At 45.2% G+C, this 18,127-nt stretch overlaps 2 protein-coding genes across 2 annotated transcripts in view; one reads left to right on the top strand and one right to left on the bottom strand.

The window, feature by feature from the left end:
• The window catches only part of CSUI_001146 (phosphatidylinositol 3- and 4-kinase), a gene marked incomplete at its 3' end in the record, with an annotated part of 13,005 nt that extends 201 nt beyond the window's left edge, over window positions 1-12,804 (bottom strand). The window contains exons 1-5 of the mRNA XM_068061352.1: window positions 6,045-12,804; window positions 5,273-5,423; window positions 3,565-4,380; window positions 1,184-2,990; window positions 47-148 (exon numbers count right to left, since the gene is read on the bottom strand). Of these exons, the coding sequence (XP_067926673.1) occupies window positions 47-148; window positions 1,184-2,990; window positions 3,565-4,380; window positions 5,273-5,423; window positions 6,045-12,552 (9,384 nt within the window). The 5' untranslated portion in view covers window positions 12,553-12,804. The remainder of the gene's footprint in view (window positions 1-46; window positions 149-1,183; window positions 2,991-3,564; window positions 4,381-5,272; window positions 5,424-6,044) is intronic.
• A 3,149-nt stretch (window positions 12,805-15,953) lies between these two features.
• Window positions 15,954-17,829, top strand: CSUI_001145 (uncharacterized protein; the record flags this gene model as incomplete). Its single annotated transcript, XM_068061351.1, has 1 exon — window positions 15,954-17,829. A coding segment is annotated over exon 1 (870 nt), but the record flags the coding sequence as incomplete, so codon positions are not given.
• Between the last annotated feature and the right edge of the window lie 298 nt (window positions 17,830-18,127).

The following is an 18,127-nucleotide window of genomic DNA, read 5'->3' as shown; positions in this document are numbered from 1 at the left end:
AAAGAGAGAGAGAGATGAAGAAGAAGTGGGGAGGTCTTCTTCTTACTAGGAGAAGCTCTCGTAGACGCTCCGTTTTTCTTTCAGCGCGCTCTCTTCCTTTATCTCGAATCTGACTGTTCAACTCACACAACTGAGTCCGCAGCTTCACCTATAAATCAGACAAGACACAACGATACAGGAACGTCTTTCTTTCTTTCTGGTAGAGATGCCGAAAGAGTCTTATTCATGTCTATGTATCTCCCCTCTGCCCCGCACGCCATAGGACCAGGCAGGATGGAGGGACAAGCGGGCCCATACCACCACGGCTCTGAGAAGCCCCGAACAAGACCACTCTGGCTATTCTGAATCTATCCACCTCTCTGTCTTTAGTCTATCTATCTCCAATCGATCTTTAATCTGTCCTCTCTTTCTACTAATCTTGCATTTACCTATCCAGACCACACCTAGAGAGAAGGAGAGCTCATTGGGAGCCAGAAGGATGTGAAAACACACGTGTATTGTGAAGTAAGAGAGAAAGAAGGAAGAAAGAAGAGAAAGAAAGAAAGAAAGAAAGAAAAATTGGAGAAGAGAGGAGCAATAGAACCCTTAGGAAAGGTTGAAAAAGACACCACAATGAATGAAAATGACAAACCCCATACAGACGAAGAGGGTACTCCGTTCCGTATACTTGGAGAGGTTTCTTCCTCATGCAAATCTTCCTTAGTTCCATCTTCCCTCTCCCTTTCTTTCCTCTTCACCTTCTGTCCAACACTCAAGTGTACAGACACCTCAGGACCACCACAGCCACTATAGGAGTAGTCGCACCACGACTTCTCCCCTACTGCAGGATCATTGGGATGACTATGACTCTCCTTGAAATACAACTCCTACAATGCATGTCTGTATGTACGAATATGTACACGTATGAATATGCATGTATGTATGTAAGAATGTCTATGTATGTGTATCTGCGTGTCTGCTGTGGAAGGCAGGTGGGGTGTGTACGATGGAGGTGGTACAGAAGCCCCAGGTGATCTTCAAGAGGAGTTGAAGAGAGGAAACAACAGCAACGGTAGTAGCTGTAGTAATAGTAGTAGTAGTAGTAAGCCCCACATCTCAGCAGAAGGTTCTTAGGAGAAAGTATCTTGCCATTCCTCTTCTCACTCTTTCTTTCTCACTCTTTCTTGAGGGGGTGTTTTCTTACTTGAAGTTGTAAGATCTCGAGGATCTCCGCAGCTAGCATAGCCGACTTCCCCTTAGGACTGCTGCTTCTGCTTCTTCTTCTTCTGCTGCTCCTCCTCCTACTTCTTCCTTCCTCGGCCTTCATGACAGAGGAAGATTGATTTCTCTCCACTATGTCTTTTTGGCTCCTCACACTTAGTCTACTTCTCTTGCCTTCTTCCTCTTCTCTTTCTTTCTCTCTCTCCAACATCTCCCTTCGACAAGCAGGCTCGACACCATGACCAACACTTCCTCTTCTTCTCTCTTCTTCATAGCAGTCCATTGTCCTTCCTACTAGCACCACTCCATCTCTTTCTTCTTCTTCTTCTTGTGATTTCTGCTTCTGTCTTTCTTCTTTCTTTTTACTCTCCCCCCCCCCTCCAGAGCCGGACGCCTTTGAATGGGATGGCAATCCTCTTTCTTTCTGGTATTCTTTTTCGCTTTTCTTTTGCTCTCTTTCGTGTTCCTCATCGGCATATTCTTCTCGTTCTTCGCCTTTCCATGTCTCTCTAGAGGCGGAGAGAAAGCATTCATCCTCGTATCTCTCTCCTCTTCCCACTATCTGTCTCCTGTCCTTCTTATCATCTTCACCCCCACCTCTGGCTGTTGATCGATCTTCTTCTGCCTGTTCTTCTTCTCCTCCTCCCCGACGAACAGATGGAGGAGGAGGAGAAGAAGACCCCACAGTGTGGCTAAGGGTAGTGGTCGTTGTAGTAGATGGAGAAAGACACGGTGGGTATGAAGAGAAAGAAGAAGAAGACGACGACTTCCTGTACACTGAAGATACTCCCATCTTGATGTTTTCCTCATGTTCTTTCTCTTCTTCTCCTCTTCCCTTTGTGTCTCCTTCCGACAGCATACATGCAGAAGAAGAAGAGAGACGTGAAGCCCGGAGGTGTGCTACCGTCGCTCTCTCTCCTCTATCTTCTCTATCTTCTTCTTCTCTCTTCTTCTTTGGCATCTTCGTCTTCTTCTTATCATGGTGATGGTCGAGGTCATTGCTATTCCTAGGACAGGTCCCTTGATCATTCTCTTCTTCTTTTTCTCCTCCTTTTCTCGAAAAAGATCTTTCTCCTCTTGCAGCTTTCTTCCGGAGGGCCTCCAGAAATCTCTGCTCTGCTCGTACATAGATATGACCTTGGTTCGAGTCTTCCTTCTCACACTGAAGTAGCCAGAAGAACTTCACAGCCAACACTTTACACCGCAGACATCGGCGGATCAAGAAGTTCGTTAAAGGAGTGGTCGTGGTGTGGGTAGAAGGAGGAGAAGTAGAGAAAGACGATGGATTCTTACTCGTCGAATGACTACCCTTACTACCTGCCAAAGAAGAAGAAGATGGTAAGAGATGATCTCCTGATGGAGAGATGAACGAAGATGTTGTTGGAGGAGCACCTTCATGTACACTTTTCCTAGGCAAGCCATCGGCTTGCAGCACCGACCCTGCTGCTCTTCCTGTGGAATTTGAAGAAGACACATGAGGAGAGACCGAAGATCTATGAAGAGTCGATAATGACGAAGACGAAGAAGAAGGATGGGAAGAAGGAGAGATAATAGTAGAGGAGACAGGAGGGACTGTCGACGAGCTATGAGGCGCAGAAGGAGATGGAAGAAACAGGGGACTTGTCGTCGTTGTAGAGGCGGACGGAACAATAGGGTGGGTCTTAAGAGAGACACTACGATGACTACTGCTACTACTGCTATTCCTCGGAGCCGTGCTAGGAGGGTCCGCAGGAGGAGAGGAAGAGGGGAGAAGAAGAAGAACAAGAGCATCGAGGGGGAGCTGCTCGAGTCTGAAGGAGACGGCCGCAAAACAAGAACGCGAAAACATGGATCAACATGAAAGAAAAGGAAGAAAAAGAAGAAAAAGAAGAAGAAGAAAGCTCAAAACAATAAGAACGCATCCTCATCATGATAGGAGATCGGACTCATCCATCAACCGCTATACAAACACACCTAGCCTAGAGATCTCTCTATCTCTGGTCTATCTATCTTCAATCTATCTATGACAACAAGGAGCGATTCTAGCCTGTTCAGATCGGAAGAAGAAGAAGAAGAGAGGAAGGTGTGAAGAAGCCTCTCTGTGGCTCTTCATATAGGTGAGAGGCACGGGCGAAGGAAGACGAAGAGCGACGCAAGGATCATAAGTAGACGAGAAAGAAAGGCGATCATAAACATTTCTATGTAGATCTCTTCTACCTATCGGTTCACCTCTAGATGGAGAGAAATCGAGAGATAGATACAGATAGATAGACAGATAGATATATATCAACACATGACTCATATATATAGATAGCTATATAGTTTGTCTTCGATGCCTACCTAGTATCGTGTTTCTCTATGTCTTTGGTTTGTGTACGTACATACCTCATAGCTTGGACGAGTTGTATCATGAAGAGATCAAGTAATTCGTCTCCGATCTTCTCTAAGGCACGTATCGTTGCCGCTCTGACGAGGGCCCAGCCATCTTTGACGAGAGAACACCATGAGCCCCTATTCCAGGTTCTAGAGATGACTTCGAGACATTCTTCGATTCTTTCTATCTCGTGCAAATCGACTTTCTTGCCTTTCTTGTCTCTCCGTTCTTTCGATTTCTTCCGCTTCGTCGCGCTTTTCTTCTCTCCAAGACTGGCATCTCCATTCGGAGAAATGACAGGAGAAGGAAGCGGAAGAGAAGAAGAAGAAGAATAAGGCTTCGTGAAACGAGAAGAAGAAGAGGGAGGGTGACGAGATTCGCCCGCTGAGTGTTCTCCCTGAGGATTAAAGAAATCTTCTTCTTCTTCTTCGTCTGCTTCCTCAAGATCACCATAAGGAGGATAAGGCCACCCGGAGGTTAAGTAGAGCACTTCTCTTGCGACTTCTCCTAGAGTTAACGGATGTGAAGAAGAGGAAGAAGAAGGAAAAGAGAAAGAAGTGGTTCGAGATGGATAGTCAGGAGGTGACCCTGTCTTTCTCCCTAGGGTTTCTGATGTGACTGAAAGGACTTGAGAGTGAAGAGCATGAATGGACCGAGGAACATTGGTCCCAGGTGTACATACAGCCCAAGGGACTCGAAGAGCAAAAGGAGAATACAGTCCAAGAGAAGAAGAGGAAGAAGACGATAATGATGACGAAGGAGGAGAGGGGAACTCCACAATCTCGAGTAATTTGGCTAGTCCGCCATGTTGCAAGACCACTGTATGTCTACAGCAGCAGAAGGAATAGCCAAGAGAATAAAAGACACATCCACATGCATTGTCATACATACATACCCGTGCATATTCATACACAGAAAGAGAGACACAAGGCCCTTCGAGTCTTCTTCTTCCTCTTCCAGACTTCACTTAATCTTTAAGAAAACACAGGACAAAAATGTAGAGTCTTCACTCTATCTATCTATCTATCTTTGATCTATCTATCTATCTATCTAGTGGAGACGTATCATTCATAGAGTAGGTTGATGTAGATCTAGAGAGAGATGACAGAGGAGATCCCCACATCCTCTTTATCGTATCGACGAGGGCATCCAGGAAGGTTCACATGAAGACACACATGCGACACAAGGGCAGCTTTTAGACCTCCTACATGTCTCCTCGCCACTTTCATACTGGACTTCCCTTCTACTCAGAGGGGAAAGCGTCCGAAAACGACAATGCGCTTCTTAAGTGCCATCATTCCTTACCTCTACTGAGAGAACCACACCTCCTCCTACAGCACCTTATCTCGACTCTGTCTCTATTATCTCTCTTTCTCCCTCTGTATGCATATAGATATACGTTGATCTCTCTCTCGCATCTTTCTATCTTGCCATAAGCATACATACCCGTGGTGATTCGTGAGAGAGAGATAGATTGATAGAGAAAGATGCATAGATAGATAGATAGATCGCTCATAGATGACTATGGATAGGTAGCCCTATCTCGCCACATAGGGAAAGCAGAAGTAGACCAAGAAAGGGGAAGAAAGTCTTCGTGCAGGAAGGCATCACCTGGACAGAAGGCCCGGTTGTCTCCTTCAAGGATGAAAGAAAGAAAGGAGAGATCAAGACAGAAAAGAGAAGAAGAAGAAGACGTTCGAGAGAAGATGCAAGGTGTACCTGTACTTCCATAGAAGAGCTTTCTCATTCGTATCGAGAGAGTGAGGGGGCGAACGACGTAAAGCCGCGAGGCCTGTCAGACTCATCCCGTGGGGTCTCAATACACACCCGACCTCGAAGCCTTCTCCTATACACGCACTCAAGTTCCACGCTAGAGCAGAGAAAGAAAAGAAGGAAAGACCCCGATTGAAACGAGGAAAAGAAGAAGGGAAGAAAGAGAGAGGCAAGACTAGAGAAAAAGAGCTTCATTTGTCATCACAAAGAAGGTTGAAAAGCTTCTTCGATGAAAAGGGGACGGTTCTTGGGACCCCCGTGAAAAAGCATGCAAAAAGAAGGAAAAGAAGTTGACCGGAAGTATCTCCGAAGAGATCGTTAGGAGCATACACAACAGAAATAGAGACAAATAGACAACCCGAAGGGAATACAAGAGAGACGTGCAGCACCTGACCTCGAGCCAGTAGGAGTAGGCTATGTATGAATCGGGTTCTTATTCATAGTCATACACATTCCTAGACACGCGTATATACATAAAAGCACATACATCCGTACATACGTATATACATGTATCTTCATACTCATTCATAGGTACATAGGGGGAGAGAGAAAGAGGACAGAGAGAGAGAAAGAGAAAGAGAGAAAGCAGAGAGAGAAAGAGGACAGATAGAAAGAGGACAGAGAGGGAGAAAGGGAGAGAGAAAGAGAAAGAGAGAGTTAGACTCGAGAAGAAGAAATGGACGTAAGAGAAAGTTCGACAAGAAGGAACCTGACTCACGTGAAGGGAAGTGAGGGTCGTTTCTGAGCCATACACCTCCCCACTTCTTGTGTTTTGCTTCTCCGGGTGTACGTACACCATAGAAGTGAGAAAAGAGAGGTGGCTGGCCTAGAAGAGATGAGGGATGCAGGAGACCCCAGCCGAAATCGAGAAGAAGAAATGACCTTCTCTGACTTTTCATGAAGAAGAAAGACTTCTGATTTTTCAAATCTTCGGCAAAAGAAGATGAACGACGACCACCACAAGAAGACGAATCCGCTTCTTTCATCTTCTCTTCTTCTTCTTCTTGTTCTTCTTCTCTTGCTTGTAAGACTCTCATGGTTTCGAAGTACTCTAGTGCATCCCCCATAGTCTTGACCTGATCTGAAGGCAGAAGGTGCCTGCTGCTGAAGAAAGAAGAAGAAGAAAAGTCTGTAAGAAGAAATTTCCTTCTCGATTTGTTTCTTTCCATGGATCCATCGAGAGATGAAGAAGAGGGGCGCCCCGCAGTGCCACTACTATGGCCGCTTCCTCCTTCTCCTTTATGTTGTAATGTCTCAGACTTCTTCTTTGAAGACAGAGAATCCACCCCCGTCAAAGAAGAAGAAGAAGATAGACCTGCCGGAGATGTACGAGAGTGCTCCACATTCACCTCTCCTAAATCACTCTTGGTAGCTGAAGCTGAAGATGAGGAAGAAGAAGAGGAAGAAGAAGAAGAGGAAGAAGAAGAAGAGGAAGAAGAAGAAGAAGAAGAGAATCGGGGTGTCGATCCATGAAGAGTGAGAGGAAAAGAGAAGAGAGAGGAATCTGAGGGTGATCCTGTAGACAAGGCAGTAGAAGAAGAAGAAGAAAAGTAGAAAGGAGAACAAGAGGGGTCCCAGGTAGCAGACATCCAATTCGATTCAAGAGGGAGTCCAAACATCTCGTCGTCTTCTTCCTCTTCCTCTTCTACCTCGCTTCTCTCATAACGGTGAGATTGGAGAGGGGGAGAAGCAGGAGAAGAAGATACGAAGAAAGATCCCGGGGGTGCCCCTGACAAGACACAACAAGCTTGTTCTTCTTCTTCTCCTTCTTTCTTAGCTGAACGCTTGGTTAAGAAACGTTCTTCTCTATCTATCTTGGTCTTTCTCTCACCTTTCTCTCCCTCTTCTTCTTCTTCGTCCTTGTTTATACCTGTCACTTGCTGTTGTTGACGTGTCTCAGGGATCCTTCCTTCACATGTCGTCTGACGACATCTCTCTCTTTCTTTCTCTGAAGCACCCCCTTTCGAAAGCGCTTCTTTTGCTATTGTTTCTTCTTCTAGTTCATTTCCATCTGTCCCCTTGGTCTTATCTTCATTTCTGTCTATCTCTCTATCTCCCACAGGCTTTCCATCGGATGATCCAACCTTCGTATGAGGAGGAGGAGGAGATGGAGGTAAACGATCTTGAACTGATAAGAATGGAGAAGAAGAAGAAGACGAGCCCCGAGACTGCTGATCTTTCTCTCTCTTCTTTCTATTCTCCCTTCTTCTCCTTCGTTGGAGTTGTTCCTCTTCTCCTTTCTCTTGTTCTTCTTCAAAGAAGAAATACAAGGGGTAAAAGAAAGAAAAGTCTCTTCCTGCACCTCCACCTCCTCCTCTTCCTGAAGAGAGATGGGTATACTGCTGCTGAAGGGCTCGAGCAATAACTGCCGGAGCTATAGGATATCCTAGCATCATTTGCATGCGATTCAAACTAGGAGGGTGAGGACTTATAGCCCCTAGACTATTGGCGTGAGGTGTATATACACCTGAAATGCCTCCTTCACCGCCACTTCCTCTCAAAGCAGTGTGAGTCGTGGCGATCTTTGGATTGGAGAAGGTAGCCGCATACGAAGAAAAAGCAAGCATAGGAGACGAAGAAGAAGAGGAAGAGAGACCTCCCCCCGTCGTTGTAGGAGTAGAAGTAGTAGAAGAAGTGCCTAGGTGAACACCCCCGGGCGTCTTAAGACTTGCATGATAAGATGGAAGATGATACGAGCTTCCCCCCGAGTACATCATGAGAGGAGACGAGCTAGGAGCCAAAGAAGATGAAGGAAGAGCAGCAGAAGAGGAAGAAGAGTGCGGGAGAAGAGTCGAAGTCGTATGACCATGACGGCTCTCTGAACCTGGATAAGGAGATAAAGAAGAAGAAGAGGAAGAGAAAGAAGAAGACGAAGAAGAAGAAGGAGTCGTAGTAGTCGTAGGGTCGGTGTTGGCAGGATAGCCATGGGGAAGCATTTTCTTATTCTTCTTGTAATTAGTAAATGGAGATAGAGAAGCTTGGGGCTGGCCTAGCTCGTACTTGTATGTATGCTCGGAGATCTGTTGCTGTAGTTGACTTTGGATCAAAGCAGCTTGAGAGAGAGGGGAATACGGATAAGAAGATATCACCCGAGGCTCCGCATATAAGACGGGAAGACTATAGAACGGAAGCTCCACATAGAGATACCCTCCTGAACCGACTGCACATACAGCTAACGACTCTCTTAAATGAGATTCAATCATATGTCTCAACATCGTAGAGAACTTCTCATAACCCGAAAAAGAAGAAAAGAAACAAGAAGAGGAAGATTTCTTCTTCTTCTTCTCCTCTCCTAGAGTGGTGAAAATTGCCTTGTCTTCTTCTTCTTCTTCTGCTTCACTTTCATCCTTATGATCTCTCCTATGTGTAAAATGTGTCTCTTCTTCTCTTGTCTCCTTCTTCTTGTTGATTGACTTGTTCCGCTTTCTCTCTTTCTCCTCCTTGTGCGCATGCCTCTCTTCTTCTTCTTCTTCTCTGAATAGAAGAAGTTTATGTGCCTGCACATGCTGAAAGATTTGCGCTGCATCGTGCCAGAGAGAAAGGAGATCTTGACACGAAGACTGGAGAAGATCAGCTTGATGCTGTAAGAGAAGAAGAATCTCCTTGACTCTTTTCTGAAGACCACGCTGTCCCAAGCCATCAAAAGGCTCGCCCCCGCTCACAAAGGCCCCTCTCTCTAGGAGATCGAGAAGCTTCGCGTGACGGAAGAGGTCAGATTCTAGATACACTTGCTGATGAAGCCGAGATGCAAATGGAGACTCCCGAGAGCGGCGGCGGGAGGCATAGAAGAAGAGTCTCTCGGCAAAAGAAAGAGGATAGAAAGAAGAAAGGAAAAAGGAGAAGCAAGAAAAAAGGGACAAGAAAACATCGACTGAAGAGCCGGGTCCTCTTTCATCTCGGGATGTAGAAGATGAAGGATTAGATCTTCTTTGTGGAGAGGAAGAAAATGAAGAGGAGGGAGTGTCTTGGGGTGTAGAGACATGACGATATCTTGGCTGCAATAACGACTGTGCATTGCAAGGGCTATCTATACAAGGCTTCTCAAGATAAGAAGAAGGAAGGTCTTCTTCTTCTGCGCGCATGCAGTTTTCTTGGAGATGAACACCGTGAGAGATTCCTGGACTCCTCCCCAATGGCAATGAAGAAGAGAAAGAGCGATAAGCGGATGCTTGCTTCATATGGGAAGGAGAATCGAGCTTCTTCTTTCTCTCGTCTTTAAGCCATTGGCCTTTCTCTCTCTCTTCTTCTTCTTTCTTCTTCTGTTCTCTCAAGAAATCTCCTTCTCTTCCTATCATCAAGGAAGAAGAAAACACTCTCTCCTCTTCTTCTTTTCTTGTCAGAAAGACACCCCCATCATCCATAGAAGAAGAAGAAGACATGAAGACATGCAAAGGAGGTGGCTGTTCTTCTTCAGCTGTGAAGACGGGTGGCAGGAAAGATACACCTCCTGGTCCCTCTTCTTCTTCTTCTTCTTTCTCTTCTCCTCCTTCTTCATCTTGGCTTTCTCCTAACACGGGATCTCCACTTCTCTTCTTCTTCTTCTCCTCTTCCTCCTCCTTGCTTCTTTGAATCTCTCCTTGTTCATCTCTTCTTTCTTCTCTAAGTGTCTTCAGTGCTTGAAAAGGGCAAGGAGCGCCTTCATCTCTATCGCGATCTTTCTCTTCTCTCGAGAGACAACGACCCGCCTGAGCGATCTCTTTCTTGTACAGGCGACTAGAGAGACGTGACGATGAATGAGGAGCCTGGAGGAGGAGAGACGTTGGGTTGTGTATAGACGGCTTCTTCCTTTCTCTCGATGACGGCGCTGCTTTCAAGAGAAGATCTCTGAAGAGGAAGAAGAAAAGAAGCGAGAGAGGATGAGATGCAAAGAAAGGAGAATCTCTCGAGAGAGCTTCCAGAAAAGAAAGATCGTTACCATGCTCTAGAGATCTCCTGTCGAAACGTTCTGAGCTCGACGGCATATCCAGCACCTCAGAGAACAACGACGATAAGAAAGATAAGCTATCTTTATCTAGACAGAGATCTTGCCATAAAGGATGAAGAGAAGAAGAAGAAGATGAAGAAGAAGTAGAAGAAGGAGATAGAAGAAGATGATTTAAGGTCCTGGAATAAGGTGAAAGAAGAATCGCGAGGACCGTCTCAGGAGAGACATGAGGAAGCTGGTCGGAAGGACTTGTAAAGAAAAGTGAGGAGAGAGAAGAAGAGAGGGGAGAGAGAGAGAAAGAAGAAGAAGAAAGAGAAGACGTGACCCACAAAGGAGAAGTATAACAAATCGGTAAGCTTGAAGTTCTCTTCTGATGATCTCTATGAAAGAGAGATTTCTCTGAAGAAACCCAATGAAGAAAACGGAGCTCTTCGTCTTCTTCTTCTTCTCTTCCCTCTTCCTTCTGCTCGCTAGGAGCTGTTGCAAGAGGTAAAGGCAAGAGAGAAGGAGGCAGAGCTATCTCTTCCAAAAGACTGAGAAGCTTCGAAGCATGGGAGGTCATGAAATCCTGACTTTGCTGAAGAGAAAGAAGAAGAAGAGAACGTAAGAAGACAAGATCGGAACCCTCATTCTTCTCAAATCCTCCCTTCAAGCAAGGTCCGCAAGAAGGAATGGTCTCCTGGAGATTCTGATCAGAAGACTTCGTAGAAGCAGGTGAAGACGATAAAGAAGAAGAAGAAAGCTTTGGAGCATAGAGGGAGGAGGAAGAAGAAGAAGAAAGAGAAGACGAAGAAGAATCTTGCTGTAGGATGTGAGAAAGAGAGAGGAGAGAAGAAGAGGAAGACGAAGAAGAAGAGAGGAAGAAGAAAGGAGAGAAGACACGTACAAGTTTGACTAGCTCTCTTCCCTGACGCATGCGACCTCCATTATCAAAGAGAGGTAGAATCCCTACTGCATATAAAGGGCGATTAATACATGTCCCTTCTTCTTTTCTTCTTCTCTCTTCTCTTCCCCCTTTCGGAAGATTCATACGGGGAGACGACACAGGGAAAGCAGATGAAGAAAGACAAGAGCTCTCTCTTCTGCTCCTTCCTTCTTCTCTCCAAGAACTTCGATAAAGAGCAAAGAGAAGAAAAGCATCTCTAGGGAGAGCGCTTGTTTTGAGAGGAAGTCGCAGAGTTACTTGGAAAGGAAGAAAGACAACAGAGGGATGGGATGAGGAGGGGGAGAAGAAGGAGGGAGAATAAGAAGAGCTCTTCTTCTTCTTCCCATGATTAGAACGACCACGAAGGGAAGCATCGGAAGACAAGAAATGTGGAGATGAAGAAGAGTCAGATATCTTCTTCTCTTCATCCTCTTCTTCTTCTTTCGTCTTCTTCTTCTTCGTATGATTGGTCGCCTCGCAAGTCTCCAAGGTAGGGTGCCGGGAACAACGATCGTGTGAATGCATGCGAGCTCCTTCTTCTTCTTGTTGCTCTCCCCGCTGGGTCTTTTTCTCTCTTTCTACTGCTCTCGTGCCCTCACACGAGCTACCGACTTCAGATGAGAAATACCGAGAGGGACAAGAAGAAGTAGAAGAAGATCCCGAAGAGGGAGAAAGAGAAGAACAATAGTGAGAGTCCTTCTCATCTTGAACAGGGGGAGAAACAGTCGAAGAATCGACATCTCCACCACGACGACGACGACGATGCTGAGGTCTTCTATCTTCCCCTTCACTCGAAGAAAAAGAAGATTGGACTTTGGTCTTTCTTCTTCTTCTTTCATTCGGAGAGGATGGAGAAGAGTCAGAGGAACGAGAAGAGGGGTCACGTCCATTGTCATCATAACGAGAGTTCGCGACACCCGTCTCTTCTTCTTCTTCTCCTACAAGGCTATGAAGACAAGGAAGTAGATAACGCTTGAGAGGATGAATCTCTTCTGTCTTATCTCCAGAAGAGGAAGAAGAAGAGGAAGAAGAAGAAGAAAAGCATGGACGTCGAGAGGAAGGACGACAAGAGACAGGAAGGAAGAATCTTCGACCGTGTGCAAAGAGAGAGACGTGTAAAGAGAAGAAATTGGAAGAGATGTCCTGACCTTCGTTCCCGGGAATACCGCGGTGTATATATACCTTGGAGACTTCTTCGGCAACGCTACCTGCAACTCTTGCAGCTCCATCGATAGCAGAAGAGGAAGATTCTTTTCTTTCTTTTTTCTCTTTAAGACTCTCGCCTCTTTTGCTCTGCTGAAGAGAGTCTCTTCCGTCTACTTGTCGATGACGTGTTGGTCTCGAATGAGGAGAGAAACGCTTTTCAAGTTCTCCCATCTCTTCGTAACTTCCTTCAGTGTATTCTCCTATCTTTCTATCTTGATCTCTTCCCTCCCCCTCTTCTTTATGCTCTTCTTCTCTCCTCACTCTTGCGCCTGAAGAGGAGCTACCGCCATCTCTATCTCTTCTTTCTATGTTTTCGTCTTCTCTTTCTTTTCTTTCCGGATCAGCTGGTCTTCCTGGACCCCTCTTCTCCTTCTTCTCCTTTCCTTCTTCCTCTTCTACTTCTTTCTCGCTACTCTTTCTTCTTCCTGTCTGCGAGGGAATTCTTCTTCTCCTTCTTTCTCTTGATGTCCTTTGTGAAGGAAAAGACACTTCTCTCGGCATGGCTAGCATTCCTCCTATGTGTACACAGACCAAGCCATCGAGATCGCAGCTATACAAAAAGGGGGCTCGACAACAGCTACTACAGCTATGCTGTCTAGACACCCCACCCCCACTAGACACATATCCCCCCCCCGAGCTAGATTTCCCCCCTCCTCCACTAGCTGTAGAGCTCGATTTTTTACGACTAGCTGTCTTCCCTGTATGGGTCGATGGCGGGTAGCCACTACTACTACTACTATTGCTAGCGCTAGTCGTTCGGCTTGTAGACACAAGACAACTTTGATTTGAAAGCAGAGCAGGATTAGTGAGATTCTTGGCAGGTGTATGGCTTGGTCCACAACGAGAATGGCTGGAGACATCCGAGAGGGAAGCGCTGTCTCTTCTCTCTCCTCCTGTACTTTTCGAGAGACTTCTTTGGTCTCTCTTAGCGTGAGAGGACGAAGAAAAGGTTTCGACAACATGACGTGAGGGAAGAGAAGAAGAAGCTACGAGAGGATAAGCGGAGGAGGAGGTGTCACTGCTTGTCTTAGAGATAGGAGCATCTGGATGACTCTTGTGGGGATCAGAAGAAGAAGAAGTGAGGGGGGGGAGAGGAAGGGAGGGAGAAGAACCAGAGAAGGGTGAAGAGGAAGAAGAAGAAGAATCGGAGAACGAGACAGGAAGAGAAAGAGAAGAAGGAGAGGAAGGAAATCCTCCTTGCCCTCCTTCGTCTTCTCTTCTTGATGCCTTGAGAGATGAAGCCTCTCTCATGTTGATAAGAAAAGAGATATACCGTAGAAAGAAAAGAACGATAGACAAGTGGAGAATAATGATGTGTACAGCTCGCCAGTAAAGCACCCGTAGATGTAGGGATAAGGTAGACATACAAAGTCACACATTCATATTCATAGAGATATCCCGAGGAATCTGCTGCATAAATGTGCATGTATGAAGATGTATGAGGGGATGGATAGACTAGGGAAGCAAAACTACAGTCGACCTAGAGACGCTAAAGAGCAGGGGAGGGCAGAATTATTCAAGAAGAAGAAGAAGAGAAAGGCCGGACTACAGGCATTGTCCCTGGGAATGGGAAAGAAAGGTGAGGGGAGGAGTGCTCTTTCATCTGCAACTCCTGCCCTGTTTAGATGGACTCCGAGAGATTTCAGACTCGACAGAAAAGAAAGACGACAAGACAGAAGAAATACGAAGAAGAAGAAGGAAAAGAAGAAGGAGAATGAGAAGAAGAAGAAGAACAGGGTGTTTGAGACGAGGTGTGCGTGTATAGACAGATGAGAAGGGGAAGAAGCCGCGAAGAGAAATGAAAGAAAGAAAGAGGGCTGTTTGATTGATAGTGTGGAGAGACATTCGCCCCGTCATGTTCTACTGAAAGCAAATGGTTGGAGTGTATGTACACCTCATCTGACACTTGAAACGAAAGTGATCTCCCTCGCCCCTCCACGTTTTTATCTTTCTTGTGCTCTTCCTCATCTCTCATACAAATACCTTCTTCTCCGTCTTCTCTCTTTCTCTCCTTCCTTTCTCTGAGTCTCCTCATTTTCCTCTGCTCACCCATCTTCTTCTCCTCTTCTCTCTCCTCTTCTTCGCTTCACTCTCTCTACCGTCTCGACAGTGTTCACTTGAGGACAAACTTCATGCACCTCAAACTCCCTACCTTCTGCTCCATCTGTCTATCCATCTTTAGTCTATCTATCTATCCGCCTATCTCTCTTTAATCTATCTATATATCCGTGTATCTCTCTTTAATCAATCTATCTCCCTTTGTATATACCTTCACTCCCCCCTCATCTGTCGCTAGCTCTTCTTCTCTAGACCTCCCGAATCTTCTTGTCTTTCTATCTCTCTACCTCTTCATCGTCAATCTTCATGCCTTTCTTCTTTGTCTCTTTTCTATCCATCATTCATTGCTTTCTTTCACCCCCTCTTTTCTATCTTTCTTATTCTCCACGCTTCGCCATCTTCCTCTTCGTCTGTCTCTCTTTTCTCCCTTCAGAACAAGTAAAGTAAGAGAAGGGAAGAGAAAAGAAAACTTGAGCTCTCTCTCTCTGACGAGCTCTCACAGTCTCTCAGCAAACCTCTCTCATTCCTTCGTTCTTTGCTCCCCACCTTCCTCGCCCCCCCTATCTATCTTTTCTTCTTTTCGTCTTTCTTGATCAGAAACGTCTATCCTTCGATTCTTCTTCACAACATAAAAAGCATCCCCATCGCCGGTCAACTCACTGAAGAGAGAAAGATAGCTAGATAGACAAAAGGTGAAGAAGAGAAGAACAAGAAGTAGAAGAGGGAGAAGAAGAAGAAGAAAGATATCTTACGAGAAAGAAAGATCGAGGAAGAAGAGGTCATTCCTTAAGAGGAAAGAAGAGAAAGAGCGAGATGCCACCCGTAGAGAAAGAAAGAAAGACAGAGAATGAAAAGAAGAGATATGAAGAAGGAAAAGAGAGATAGAGAAAGAGACAACTTGCGGGAAGAAGGGTTAGATCGACTAGGAAGATTATGAGACAATTCTATCTTTATGTATGAAGGAATGTGAAGGGAAGAAGAAGATCAAAGGTCGTTAGAGTACCTTACATCTTTTTAAGCCATCCAATCTCCTCTTATATCCTTACGTCGAAAGAAAAGAACAGGTGAGAGAAGAATAGCTCTTCCTGTCAAGAGAGTCTGAACCCTTTCTCCAGGTGTACAGACACCTCAATCGCTTACTTCTTCACTCCTTCGAAGGCGATGCACATGTGACGAGATAGATTCTCAAGGTCTTTGCTTCTCTCTAGCCTAAACACACAAGACCTCTTCTTTCTTGAAAACGTTTCTTTTCTTTTGAACGGAGAGAAGAAACAAGAAGAAAGGAACAATCTCGGACATAAAAAAGACAGAGAGAGACAGTTAAGGAGTCACTCTAATAGAAGTAGCTGTTGCACTTGAAGGCCCTATGGTTAACACGCCAAGCCAGTGAGTGCATGTAGTTTATTCTCCTTCTTCTTCATGGGAGAAATATAGGGTTCTGCTTCTTCTTCTTCGTCTACTTCTTCTAACTCTTGACTCTTCAACTAGCCGTCATCTGGTATCTCCCGCGAAAAGTCGCGGGGAGAAATCGCTGAGGAAACACAAGACGAAATCGATTGTCTTGGACTTCTTCATCGATACTGCAAAAGAGGAGGAAGAAAGAAAAAAGAACATGAAGAGGACAGGATGAAGAGAGAAACAAACAGAGAGAGGGCGGGAGAGACAGGGAGATACTAAGAGTCTCTCTTAACTTCTCTGTCTTTAGAATCCAGTTGTCAATTCGATTCACAGAAAGAAGAAGAAGAAGAAAAGAAGGAAGAAAAGAAGAAGAGGAAGCAGAAGAAGAAGATTCTCGAGAAAGGAGTGTGTGGTGTGGGTTCTCTTTTTCTCTCTGCATTCGTGGCGTGGACTCCCCTCTTCTTCCTCTCCGCCCTGTCTGTCTCTCTCTAGATATCTCAAGTGTCTGCAGGTTAAGGGGTTAAAGAAAGAAAGAAAGACCTAAAGAAGAAGGGAGAGAAAAAGAGTAGAATCGCCAGAAACGGGGGAGAAGAGAGAAGGAAAGAAAGAAAGATAACTAGATGCCCTTTCCATTATTCTTTTTCTCTCTTTCTTTCTCCCAGCTATCAACGCCCTCACATCTCTTACAGGTAGATGATACACGCAGAGATCGATCTATCTCTCTATCCATCTCTATATACATACTATTACTATATACATACCATGATCTATAGAGAGTGAGGGAGAAAGTTTTCTTGACATGCATATGCCCTTGTGGCTTCGACTTCTATCTTTCCTTGCCTCTCTCTCTCTCTCTCACTCTGTCTTGTAAATATATAGATGTGAAACTAGAACCTAATCTACTCCTGCTTGTTGCGTGCTTCTCTCTATCTTTCTTCCTTTCTTATCTCGTATCTCTTTCTTACCTCTTTCTTTCTTTCTTTCCGTCTTCGTATATATCTCTTCCTTCCTTCCTATCTTTCTTCCTTTTTGTCTTTTTCTTTTGTACTCCTTGTGAATGTTGAGAGGAGACAGAAGAGGGGAAAGCTTTTTTCCTTTCCTTCTTTCGCCTCACAGACACGATGGGACGTCAGCAGCCAACGAAATCTCTTCTTTCTTCATGTGTCTTTTCTTCTTCTTCTTCTCCCCCTTGTTCTTCTCTCTCTCCTCATCTTCCTTCTTCTTCTTCTTCTTGTTCATCTCGATCTATCATTATCTCCTACAGGAGAAAGCGTATACGATCGATACATCTTAATCAATCTAGCTTCTCTTCTTCCTCTTTTCGGCGTTCCTTTGCTTTTCTCTCACCTGCCTTGTCTCTGCCTCATCGACTGTATTCTCCTCGCTACTTCTCTCCCTCTCCTTCCATTCTTCCTCTTGCTTCTTCTTCTTCTCGTTCTACCAAACACGCGCGTCTTCCTCTCTTATCCCAAGGCCTATGCCCCCCCCCTACATCACCCACCTATCTCTCTTCTTCCTCTTTCCATTCTCCTTTTTCTTCTTCTTCACATCTCTCTTCTTCTTTTTCTTCCTTCCAAGATCTTCTCTCCTGCTCTCTCTCTGATCTTTCTTTTCCCCATCCTCCTCCTCCTCCTCATCTTTCATTCACTAGAGAAGCTTTGCCCAGCGGGCAATTCCTTTTGCAGTCACGCTTTCACATAGTACAAAGACACCTCTCTTCTGCACGCAGCTTGTTGAGAAGAGAATCGAGGAATGCAGAAGAGAAAGAAAGAAAAGGCTCTCCACTCCTACAGAAAGAGAACGAGAGAAGACCAAGAAGAAAAGAAGAGAAAGATGAGGAACAAGAAGAAGAAAGTCAAGAATCTTCTCTAGGAACGGCTCTACGTGAAGCGCAGTGTCGAGGTGTCTGGACGCATGTAGATCGACCGGAGACTTTCAACGCGCTCGATCGCCTCCTTACGGATTCCCGCCATACACAGCATCGCACTGGTATGTGTCTTCTATCAGGAAAGAGACACAGGACTTTTCAAGAAGAAATACGAATGAAAGAAGGAAAGAAAGAAAGAGACAGGACATGGGAATGAAAGAAAGAGAAGGGGAAGTTCTCAGGTGTCGATACACCAGGTGAAAGGGAGAAAGAGAGACAGGCAGGAAGAGAGATTTCTTAGCTCCTTATACTCTTCTCTTTTTCTTGGACAAAAAAGAAGTATCACTACTAGCACCCCATATAGGAGGACAGTAGATAGCAATTAGTCATCCATTCATTCCTCCTCCACAATCCAATAGGACA

This window comes from Cystoisospora suis, assembly GCF_002600585.1.
Source record: "Cystoisospora suis strain Wien I chromosome Unknown contig_453, whole genome shotgun sequence".
NCBI classification, from domain to species: Eukaryota; Apicomplexa; class Conoidasida; order Eucoccidiorida; family Sarcocystidae; genus Cystoisospora; species Cystoisospora suis.
The sequence above is the reverse complement of the archived record's forward strand: the minus strand, read 5'-3'. Positions and strand labels throughout refer to the sequence as shown.